We start from the raw sequence: 12882 nt of genomic DNA on the forward strand, positions 1-12882 counted from the left end.
CTAACTCTTAAGTTTCATTTGAAGGGAGACATGATCTTTGCATTGTCTCTTAACTTTTTAACCTTTTCAATGAGGTACACTTAGAAGTTTAATGTAAAGGCATAATTTATTTCTTAAAACATGTGAAGTCATTAGCAACCTATGTTGGTATAATATCTAAATGCTTTCAGCTTGTACCATTTTGACTCATTTCAAGTTTCATAATTTCCCCTCTTTCATCTCAGAATATATAACCTTGTCTTTACGCGTATGTCTCGGTACACAGAGCTACATATCATTTGTGCTTAATTCAGCTAATGAGAAAATAAATAAGGGTAAATGAAAGCCTTATTTTGTGCATCACTGTGGGAATTTTAGTTCTGTCAGTATAGTAAATATTAAGAGAGAAAAAAAAAGAAAAATCTCTCAACCAGTGTTGACTGTGTCTCCTTTTTTCACTCTTGAAGAGTTTAATTGATAGACTACAGTTGTCACTGGGACACCCATTTTAAACCAGCTGTTCCTTTTGGTAGGTGCATAATGTACTATATTTTTTAGACCTAATCAGACTTTTATTTGCCTTCTCACCAGAAAACATCTGAGATAAACATCTCCCTCCCCTCCTCAATCACATCTAAATTGTGATCTCTCATTAGAATATTTGCATGAATAAAAGTATATATCTAGTGGAAAATATTTCCTTTAGCTTAACACTTAACTTGCATGGGTATATATTTATATATGAAAGTTATCCATAGACAAATCTGATGCTGTTTTTACCTGCTTAAATATTGATAAAGTGGCATAATCTTCAAAAAATTTTATGTACTCAGTTAATCTATTCATCTTTGTCAGTGAATTCCTGAAGTAGCTTGCAGTAGCAAAGAAATGCAATGTAACAGTAACAAAAGTGATAAAGGAGGAATAAAGGAAATGTGTAACTTAGAATGTTTCACTTAAAAGTGGAGAAATTCTGCATATTCTAAACAAGGCCAATGGAGCAGTCTACATATAACATGTAATTGACATTTGTTGTAGGAGAAATGAACTTTCTACTTAATAAAATATTTTTAATTTTTAGTAGCCCCAAATGTTTTATTTTGGATGAGTTTATGTAATGTGGATTTAGAAGTGATAGTATTGGCTTATTTGTAATGTTAGAAATCCCTCAGAAGTGCACTTGTGCTTTCCTATAAGTATAATTACAGTTTGTGTTTAGTACATATGGAAGTAGAATGCTCCGTTAGTTACCTTTTTTCCACCTACATATCCATCCTTATATCTGTATTTTGCCAATTTTAGATGGCAATGTCCTAGATAGTAAGTCAGAAAATGCTTAAAATTTTCAGAATATCACATAAGTATGATACATAGGATTGTAGAATAACGTTGATTTGATGGTTATTTATGTCATAAACTTTTAGATGTAAGGAAAACACTCACAAATCATTTTAAGAATTAAAAAAACAGTTAATTTAACCGTGGTGAAAGGGCTAATGAACTCTAAAGAATGCAAAGATAGAGAACTTGTTTAAGCCCTGCTTATACACCAAATCCTTGCCTGGAGAATCCCAGGGACGGGGGAGCCTGGTGGGCTGCTGTCTATGGGGTCGCACAGAGTTGGACACGACTGAAGCAACTTAGCAGCAGCAGCAGCATATACCAAATCAGTCAGACTACGAACAAGATATAGGTAACATAATTTGTATAAGGTGAAACCTGACTGAAAACTTGCATTGTATTATTGCATTCTTAAAACTTTTATTACCAAGTACATTTGTTATCAGTTACACATAATATACTTTTGTTTGCAGACAGAGATAATTTAAGTGAAAGCGTTCCATATGCTAAAAAGTGGTAAGAAACGTGGCAAGCTTCTCATTACATGATAGACTCTATAGAAGGTATCTTTGTATGTGTCGAACTGCCTACGTATATGTGATCTAGCTACCTACTTATCTGTGTGTTTATCTGGATTGGCAGCCCTTTTAAAAGTTAACTTCTCTTTCTCTGTTCTTTCATTTCAGTTTGATTCCTTGTTATTTGGAGATAGTATGAGGCAAATGATTACTGGAACAAAAGGCTTTTTTGTATATAGATTTTCTTTTTCCCAAACTATTGTCTAACCATCTCTTTTTGTTTATCAAAGAACAATTAAGTAAACTGTCCATTAAATTTTTAAACAGCTTGACACCTATTGGATCAGTTAATTTTATAGCATACATTTCAGAAAGCCTTATTATGATATTTTCAAGTACAGTAATCTAAAGGTATGAGAGTATGTTCTAAAAAATTCAGGAACATTTTTTAAAATTACTTTTGAGTTCCTTTCTGTTATTCAGTGATCCTTTCCCTTCAAGTTACAAAATGACATATAATGAATCCATATTTCAAGATAGCAAAGGATAGAAAATACTCTTTCTTTAGTATGAAATATGAAGTATAAGTGTTTCTCTTTTTTTTAAGAGAGAAGAGTTAATTCACCCTGAATTTCTCTTTTTTTTCTTCTAAATTTGTTTTCATTATTAATTTCTCCTTTCTTTATGACATAAAGTGCCAAACTCAAAAAGTTTGAACTGTGTTAAAAATGGCTTAGGATAAATTGTGAACCATGTCTATGATTCCTATTTTCTCTTTTCAAAGACACATGTTGTTCTAAGAATTTGTTCAAAACCAGTGTTTATATAAATACTTGCTTTTAAATACAGTAAAAATGAATTGTTTTTTCTAGGAAAGAAAGTGATTGCTTTTTCAAAGTTGCAAACTTGGCAAGTTGACAAGTTGTCTGATTCCTGATTAGTATAAGACATGTCTTCAAAGAGTGTGACTGCCACCTCATTGAGCAGATGGACGCCCCAGGCTTCTGTGTAGGAGGGCTCCTTGTTCACCTCTTTGCCAGCCTTTACCTGTACTTGTCTCTCTACAGAATTTCTCTCTTCCTGTCAGACTTTCTCCCTGCTTTTCCTTACTTTGCATTTTCCTTGCTTCATTTTTCTGCTCTATTTCTTTCTCACTCTCCTCATATCCTTTTCAGCTCTTTATTAACAACTTTGAAAGGGAAGTAAATGGTAGAAAGAACATTTTGAGCAAAATACCTTAACTTTTTTTCAAATTAATGAATAACCATTGAGTAATCTTTATATTTCCGGACTTCCTGGTATAAGTTTAGTTAGCTTGAAATAGGAAAATGCTTAAAGGATAAGCTATAATATTAAACTTAAGATCCTTTCTTTGAGAGGACCTATTTGTGTAGCTATTTTCTGGGGGTATATAAGTAAATAAACAAATATCCTATATTAGTTACTATATATACTCCTGTAGTAATATGTATTACTGTGTATATTTTTCTAGTACTATGTATAATATATATATATATTTATACATAATTTGAAGATGGTGGTTCTATTTTATGAGTAAGTACACTGCACATCGCACCCCACTCCAGTACTCTTGCCTGGAAACTCCCATGGATGGAGGAGCCTTGTGGGCTGCAGTCCATGGGGTCTCTAAGAGTCGGACACGACTGAGCGACTTCACCTTCACTTTTCACTTTTATTCATTGGAGAAGGAAATGGCAACCCACTCCAGTGTTCTTGCCTGGAGAATCCCAGGGACTGGGGAGCCTGGTAGGCTGCCCTCTATGGGGTCGCACAGAGTTGGACACGACTGATGCGACTTAGCAGCAGCAGCAGCACACTGCACATACATTCTTTTTACTAGCTTTGATAACAGATATTTAAATGTGTATTTTTCAGTTGTTTAATCATTATTACATCTATCTGAATCATACCAGTAAACTATTTTGAAAGGTTTTTAACTTGTAGCACTGTGCCATTGGTAAGATAATCAGTTATGAAGTATTGAGAAAACTGACATGTTATTATTTATTTCTAACTATGCTAGTCAAAGCAACACATCTTAGCATAATACATAAAAGGTATGGAATATAAAGGTGGAATCTGATAATATCTGATGCCTTTGAAAACCCAGTGTCTAAATACTGGGGTACCTTAATGCCATTGTTAAATAGTTAAATAATATAACAAATATTCTATAAAATTGATTGGTCATCATTAATAAAGGATTTGGTAGGGATGCCATAGAGCTCTGAAGTCAGTTAACATTTGGTGACATCCACTCTTTCTCCTTCTGCCTCCATCAAGGTGCCTGTGTCGGTGGCCATGATGACTCCCCAGGTGATCACCCCTCAGCAAATGCAGCAAATCCTTCAGCAGCAAGTCCTGTCTCCTCAGCAACTCCAAGCCCTTCTCCAGCAGCAGCAGGCAGTCATGCTGCAGCAGGTAATGTGGGTTACCTACTTTGGAATTCTAGCACCTGTGCTGACAGTGCCATGGGCATAAATGACAAATTCTTTCTCCACCAGAAAGGACAACCTGTCTGTATCCTGGAATATACATATAGCATTGTAATTGCAGAACTGCTTAGGAAAGTTTAAACCCCTTAGTCTTTTTAAAGTCATTAACATCTAGAGTAAGAGCCGAAAGAATTGTCATTTCAACATGAGATAAATCAATATTTAAATATTTAAATGCTTAGGTGCATTGGATTTGTAGACTTGCCTGCAAAAGTGCAAAGAGACCTACAGGTAATTGTTCTTTTTGAAATTCCTAACCCTCCAATACTCCTTTTAGTTCACATAAGGATGAAAGTGATTCTGACCTACTGCTACAATGGAAAAGTAACATCTCAAATTTTCCTTTTCAAAATTCATTTGGAATTTAGGAATAGAAGTATCTACTTATTATAACAAAGTTGAGCAGCTGAGCCACCAATTCATGAGATTTATCTTTTTCAAATAACAAAAGAACTAATGTTCCTAATATATATATATATTATTGGAGCCTCAAGTTTATATAAAGTGGACTTTAGTCATAGACTTAATTTTTCATAGAGAAAATAATGTGCTTTACCTGAATTCTTATAGATTTAATTACTTTGCTATGTTCTGTGATGGTGACCACAGACCAACTGCTTATATTTCTAACTCTGATCTTCTGTCCATCTGATGGATTACAGTTTTTTTTTCTGGTAAGAACCGGTCACCCTAATCTTACGTAACTCTGTAGTTGGTTCTTATAAATGGTAGAGTAGACGGCAGATATAATAATCTAGGTTATTCATTTGGCTCTAGCACTTTAGAATACAGATTTTTCTATACCCCTTCATTTAGGATATTTTGGACTCTGAATTGCGAAGTTTCAGAACTGGCTTGGGAAAAAAAAAAAAATATATGTAGATCTGTCTCCTGGAATCCAGTGCATATTGGTTGTTTTTCTTGTGAGATGAATCTTAATGGAGACTCTACCCTGTACCAGTGTAGAAGAGTTTAGGAGGTTTATAATACATGCAACTTTTGCCTTTATTTATTAAAGTCAAAATGGTTTATTCAGCAACAACTACAAGAGTTTTACAAGAAACAGCAAGAGCAGTTACATCTTCAGCTTTTGCAGCAGCAGCAACAGCAGCAGCAGCAGCAGCAGCAACAGCAACAGCAGCAGCAGCAGCAACAGCAGCAGCAGCAACAACAGCAGCAGCAACAGCAGCAGCCGCAGCAACAGCATCCTGGAAAGCAAGCAAAAGAGGTAGGATCCGGCCAGCTCATCCATGCAGAGGAGCGCGAGGTTGGGAAGGGCACAGAGAGGCCAGGGCAGTCTTTGGTCTTCCTATCACCAGGCTCTTGCTGTCAAAGATGCACTATTATACATTTGTACTGAGCTTAATAGCAGTGACAGTGGAACTCTCCTGTTCTCCTTTTTTGTAGCATGGGACTTGAGAGTTATAATCCAATGCTGCTGTCGTCTAATGTTCACTAATGAATCACAGTGTACAAAGAGCAAGCTGTGTGGTGGACAAAGTACTGATTATCTTGTATGCACGGAGAATCTAAGTTGGTGAGGGAACCTTATTTTTCTCAGTGGTGCAGCTCAGAGAACATGCATGCAAATTGAGCCTGTTATTGGGGGTTGTGGGGGGAAAAACGGAGAAAGTGGTTGGGCACAGATTTCAAAGTCACAGGCCCCTGATTAATGACTGCTACTGTAGGTTTGGAGTGGCGAGTAGAAAGTTCCAGTTTGATATGCTCATAAATCAAACTGACAAGCTGGCTTCTCAGGCCTAGCTTGCACTTGTCAGCAAACTGCATCAAATATAAACATAATACAAACAAAACATGTTGAAGTAGTTAAATTGATCAGCAGGTATCAGAGCTGTTGTCTTCAAGCTGCCCATTATGCAAACGTACAGGAAACAGTTTTGACCCCCTGAGGCTTTGTTTCTGTTTGGATTTGTGAATAGAATTTCAGACAGCCATCAACTACAGAATAGAAATTGCTCCCTTATTTCTCCGGAGGCTTTGGGCAATCCACATGACTTGCTCCATTATGCAGTCTGTTTTCCAGTGAGCGCATCAGAAGTTTCTCTTTTTCCCAAACTAAAAAGGAAAGGTCTTCCACAGCAGCTTGTCTTTCTCTGAAGTGTGACTGCCTTCTCATACCCTCCTGAGTCCAAAAGGAGTCTGGTTTGTCTTGTAATGCCTCACAAAATTGGAACTTATACTTTTCCTTATAATAAGGGCACGTTTTGGGGCCTTGAACATAATTCTGCCTTTAATATATTCCAGTAAGAGAGAAGAGGAAGAGAGGGAGCTAACAGGCCTGTCCTATGAAGGCTACATCCCAGTTTACTAATAGATCACTAGAGACCACGGTCATGGACTTCTGCAGATCAAACTTACTGAGTTGGAAAAAAAAATAAAAAGTGCTGTTGAAGTTGACTGTTTCCATCAAGTGTCATTCTTTGAGTATAAATAAATTTATTATCATCTGAAATAAGCCCATTTAAAAAGTCTGAACCATTGTGACACACTTTCTCTAGACCTTGTTCCATCCTCTTTTCTCTGCTGCTGTGTTAATATTGAAAGAAAACTGAAAATCTAGAGCTTGCTCACATTCTTCCCTTGAACTTTGATGGTGGGATGACCATTCACAAATGCACCAGGGCAATGAAATGAATGTGTGTTTTTCTATATGAGAACTGTTTGCACAGACTCTGCCTTTCATTCACTGGGTTGGGTTTTCTGACACCAGCAGCAGCAGCAGCAGTTGGCAGCCCAGCAGCTTGTCTTCCAGCAGCAGCTTCTCCAGATGCAACAACTCCAGCAGCAGCAGCATCTGCTCAGCCTTCAGCGTCAGGGACTCATCTCGATCCCACCTGGCCAGGCGGCACTTCCAGTCCAGTCGCTGCCTCAAGGTACATACAAACATGGTGCACATGTCATTTCTAAGCTTGCATTTCTATCACTGTGTGGCCTGTCTAAACTATACCTTGAGAAATTTTTTATGACCTTCATGTTTATTATTAAAACATGATTGTTATGAAAACAAAAACAGAGTGACTTAAAACCTTTGCAGGGCAGCAAAAGCAGTTCTGAGAGGGAAGTTTACAGCAACACAGTTTTACCTCAGGAAACAAAAAAATCTCAAACAACCTAATCTTACAAGTAAAGCAGCTGGACAAAGGAGAACAAGCGAAACCCAAAGTTAGTAGAAGTTTTGAGTATGTGATTTAGATGCACATACTACTGTATATAAAATAGATAATAAAAACCTACTGTATAGCATAGGGAACTCTACTCGTACTCTGTAATAATCTATATGGGGAAAGAATCTGAAAAAGAATAGATGCATATATGTATAACTTGGAGAAGGAAATGGCAACCTACTCCAGTGTCCTTGCCTGGAGAATCCCAGGGACGGAGGAGCCTGGTGGGCTGCCGTCTGTGGGGCAGAGTCCACAGAGTCCGTCGCACAGAGTCGGACATGCCTGAAGCGACTTAGCAGCAGCAGCAGCAGCAGCAGTATATGTATAACTAAGTCACTTTGCTGAGTACCTGAAACTGACAACATTGTAATTCAGCTATACCCTTTTATAAAATAAAAATTGAAAAAAACATGATTGTTAACATGGTTGCATGCCTCTTTGTCTTGAGACTCAGAGATTTTATTACACACTGCTTTTTAAGTGTTTGGTAAACTGCGCTCAAGTGCTTTGTTAGATATTAAATGTGTATTTATTTGTTTTACAGAAGAAAACGTGTAAGAACAGCACAATTCAAGGTATCAAATATATACTGAAGATCTGCAGGGAATTGGATTAGTGAGAAGGCTAACAACACTCTATTTAACATAAGTGAGCTGATAGGAGTTTTGGTGAACAACTGCTAAGAAAAAGATAGACACTCCTAATCTGCACACTAAAATCCCTACATATAAAAGGGAGGCTTTATGTATTCCTACAGAGAATATTCCAAGTTATGCTTGGGGGACCTCCTCATACATCCTGGACCATATTGATCCTCCTTTCTCTAAAATGATGTTGCTATAATTATGAATTATAGCTTTAAAAAGTTGTCAGTTGTATTCTTATTTTTCTGATAAGAAAAACTTGGATGTGCTTTAATAATTCAATAACACAATAGCATACAAATATAAAATTGTATGTATTCATTATTGTACTCAACTTTGGGGAAATGGAAAGGGTTCTAAGTAAAAAAAGAAAACAGAATAGTAAACAAAATGGTTCTTTGTGTGCTAAAATTCTCAATACTGGTAAAATTCATGTATCTATAAATATAATGGAAAGCATATTCTAATTTCCATTAGGATTTTGTTGGAATAAGCTTTAATCCAAATGAACTTTAATTCAAATCATTTATGCTTGTTCCAGGGGAGCTCACATTGTAGTAATACTTGCTATGCATTTTTCTGCCTCTGTAGGAGACACTGAAAAAAATAAAAAATGATTAAGTATACCAAAAAATTATAATTAGGCAAGTAACATGGAAATTTACATTACCACATGTCAAATAGATAGCCAATGGGATTTGCTGTATGGCTCAGAAAACTCAAACAGGGACTCTGTATCAACCTAGAGGGGTGGGATGGGGCGGGAGATGGGAGGGGGGTTCAAAACAGAGGGAATGTATGTATACCTATGGCTGATTCATGTTGAGGTTTGACAGAAAACAACAAAATTCTGTGAAGCAATTATCCTTCAATAAAAAAATAAATTACAAAGAAAAAAAAAGAGCCTTTTAAATATTCAAGTTTTTGTTTGTTGCACATTAAGTTAAAAATACCAGGGTAGATGTTTTTCTCTTTATTTATCAAATTACTATCTCTATGGCTTAATTTCCCCAGAATTCCTCTTTCATTTGACTTTAGATACTCTAATTCACCTGATTGCATTACTCTGAAGAAATCAAGAGAGATAAAGTTTAAATTGTGAAAGAAAAACAAGGCAGTAAAACCATTTTTTTCTGTGTCATTCCAAAGAGAATTGGAATAAACCAGCATGATTTTATTTGAGTAAAACCATTCAAACATTTAAAAAATGTTTAAAATGCTCATAGAAACAAAATGTAACTTCTATAAAATATACTTGTTGAACTGCATCCTTTAAAATCAAACATACAAATATCTTGTGAACAAGGAAATTCATTATGATATAACCATTCTAATAGTTTTTAAATGAAAACTTTCTCTTATTCCTGAGCTTTTTTTTTTGATAGAATTATCTCCTTTGTTTTTCTTGTTTTTTTCCAGTTTTATTGAGATATAATTTATATACAGCACTGTATAAATTTAAGGTATGCAGCATAGTGACTTGGCTTACATACATCATGAAAAGATTGACTTACAACCCTGAGTTAGTCCCTGATGTTACACAATGTAATGATTCACTATTTCTCTACTATTTAAAGTGATTGATCACCACTTATTTTTCTTCCATTTGTATCTCCATAAAATACATGAGAAATAAAACACACAGAATGGAAAATGCTGAGGGAAAAGAAGTAAAACTGAAAACATTTGAGCAGTCTTGGTTTGAGCAGAAAATGGATTTAAACAGTTTTTTAATTGAAATATAGTAGACTTACACTGTTGTGATAGTTTAAAGTGTTAAGTGATTCATATATATATATATACACAAAAATATATACAGAAAGAATATATATATATACACATATATTCTTTTTCAGATTCTTTTCTCACATAGGTTATTAAAAAATATTGACTGTAGTTTGCTGTACTATATAGTAAGTCCTTGTTGGTTATCTATTTTATGTATAGTAATGTGATGCAGAATCCCGAACTCCTAGTTTACCCTCCCTCCCCTATGCCCTTCGGTAACCATACATTTGTTTCTATGTCTGTGGGGTTATTTCTGTTTTATATATAAGTTCATTTGTGTCATTTTTCATTTGGATTCCACGTATAAGTGGTATCATATGATACTTGTCTTTCTCTGTCTGGTTTACTTCTCTTAGTGTGATAATCTCTGGGTCCAAACAAAAGAGATGGAAGTCACCATTGTGTTTTCAACTGTTTAGATAAATGTACGGAAAGTGCCATTGTGGAGACTCATCAGCCAAACTCAGAAGGAATGTGTCAGATAAACCAGCTATGCTAAAGAAACATGAGTTCATAGCACACTTGTGGAATTTCAAAGTTAAAGTGGGACAAAGTAAAAAAGTAATTGTAAAAGGAAAAAAGCTGAATCTTTGCCTCAGCTACTGCCTGTTTTGAACAAAAATGTTTTAATTATTTTTTTAACAGCTTCTCAGTTAACTTTGCATGAGGTTTTTGGTTGGTTGATCAATTAGTTACAAATAATAACCATATGAAAACAAAGTAGGATTAATATGCAATGATAATAGTCTCATTGTATCTTAAAAAATATGCTATACTAGCAGTATTTATCCCCATGATTTAACACAGCTTGTTCAGACTACTTTTAAAGCTATGATTTTTTTTCAACTGTATAAAAATTTGTGCATGAGAATTAGACATTAGAAATTTATAATTTTGATAAAGAAATTCACAGACATTTTTCTCTATGTTGCAAAATGATGCAATGTTATATTTTATCATTTTAAAGTAAGGCATTTTAAATACTGAGTATTTAAAGTCATCATGAACATTACTACAGTTACTACAATCCTGGATTTTAATGTAAAGTAGGCAATTAAATTATGATCTCTAAGTTTGTATATAGAGTGACTGTTGGTATACAGAAGTCAAATAAGAAAGGATGGATTTGTAAATCCGTCTAGAATAAACTACTGATTGTAAAAGTATTTAATGCACAGTGTACTTTAAATATCAACTAATAATTATTTAGTGACATGTCTTCATGACATAGTATTAAAAGACGCTTACTCCTTGGAAGGAAAGTTATGACCAACCTAGGTAGAATATTAAAAAGCAGAGACATTACTTTGCCAACAAAGGTCCGTCTAGTCAAGGCTATTGTTTTTCCAGTGGTCATGTATGGGTGTGAGAGTTGGACTGTGAAGAAAGCTGAGCACTGAAGAACTGATGCTTTTGAACTGTGGTGTTGGAGAAGACTCTTGAGAGTCTCTTGGACTGCAAGGAGATCCAACCAGTCCATCCTAAAGGAGATCAGTCCTGGGTGTTCATTGGAAGGACTGATGCTGAAGCTGAAACTCCAGTACTTTGGCCACCTCATGCAAAGAGTTGACTCATTGGAAAATGGGGGCAGGAGGAGAAGGGGATGACAGAGGATGAGATGGCTGGATGGCATCACTGACTCGATGGACATGAGTTTGGAATAAACTCCGGGAGTTGGTGATGGACAGGGAGGCCTGGCATACGGCGATTCATGGGGTCGCAAAGAGTTGGACATGACTGAGCAACTGAACTGACTGACTGACTGACCCTTGTTTACTATGGTACTTAAATAGGATTAAAAAATTAAAACTTAAAAAAATATGAAATTATTGTGACATGCACTTTAAATTTTGATATATATTTTTGACATAAGATGAGGTCAGTGTATCCCAATACACAGTATATATTCACAAATTCAGTATTACTCCAAGAACTTACATATGTATACACATACTTACCCTGGAGAAGGAAATGGCAATCCACTCCAATATTTGTGCCTGGGAAATCCCATGGACAGAGTAGCCTGGTGGGCTACAATCCAGGAGGATGCAAAGAGTTGGACATGACTGAGCAACCAAACAACAAAAACACATACATATATGTGTATGTATGTGTGTGTATATACATACACACATATACATATATGTGTGTACACATACACACATATACATATATGTGTATGTATGTGTGTATACACATACACACATATACATATATGTTTCATTCCAACTTTTAAAAATTTTTTGAATTTATAATACCTGTCTAAAATAAACATTTTCATTACCAATCTGAGAGACCTAACAGGGAATTTTGGATAAAAACCAGTGCAATTTTGAACTAACAAAATCTATTTGTCAAACTAGATGAGCTTGGAATCAGAGAATTGTTGAACAATAAAAAAAAAAGATATATTTTGAAATAAAGTATAATAATGTCCTTTATGTTGAGTTAGGACTCTGCTGAAGTTCATCTTTGGCATCAGTGTTCAGTCAAAGTCAGCTATTTGGCTTTGACTTCATGTTCTGCTTGTGAAACTCTAAATAGCCAAATTCCTACTTCAACACCACTCTGGCATCCTTAAGTTTTTGCTTTATCTGTGATAATAGGCTTACATAGAACATATATATAATAAGGGTAATAGTACTAGCATTATGAACAATGTAAGTCATAAAGAATTATTGTTACCATCTTAGTATTCCCTTTCACTTACCAAATAAACCTTCTATTTGTAACTTAAGGAAATCTTCTTTGGAGTTTTACATCCTGGAAACTCCATCAGTGAGATAAAGTTTGAATGAAAATTTATTGTTGGGGTACTAAAACTTTGCAAGTTACCTGTGAATGCTGTTATGCATTAAAAACTAACTGAGGGTGACTTTCCTGGTGGCTCATCGGTAGAGAATCTGCCTGC

General features: G+C 35.3%; 1 protein-coding gene across 1 annotated transcript in view; it reads left to right on the forward strand.

Moving 5' to 3' along the window:
• Positions 1 to 12882, forward strand: part of FOXP2 (forkhead box P2) — a 659704-nt gene that overhangs the window by 579182 nt on the left and 67640 nt on the right. The window contains exons 7-9 of the mRNA XM_027539578.1: positions 4143 to 4280; positions 5391 to 5657; positions 7086 to 7248. Coding sequence (XP_027395379.1) covers positions 4143 to 4280; positions 5391 to 5657; positions 7086 to 7248 — 568 coding nt within the window. The remainder of the gene's footprint in view (positions 1 to 4142; positions 4281 to 5390; positions 5658 to 7085; positions 7249 to 12882) is intronic.

Source organism: Bos indicus x Bos taurus, chromosome 4 (assembly GCF_003369695.1).
Source record: "Bos indicus x Bos taurus breed Angus x Brahman F1 hybrid chromosome 4, Bos_hybrid_MaternalHap_v2.0, whole genome shotgun sequence".
Lineage (NCBI taxonomy): Eukaryota > Metazoa > Chordata > Mammalia > Artiodactyla > Bovidae > Bos > Bos indicus x Bos taurus.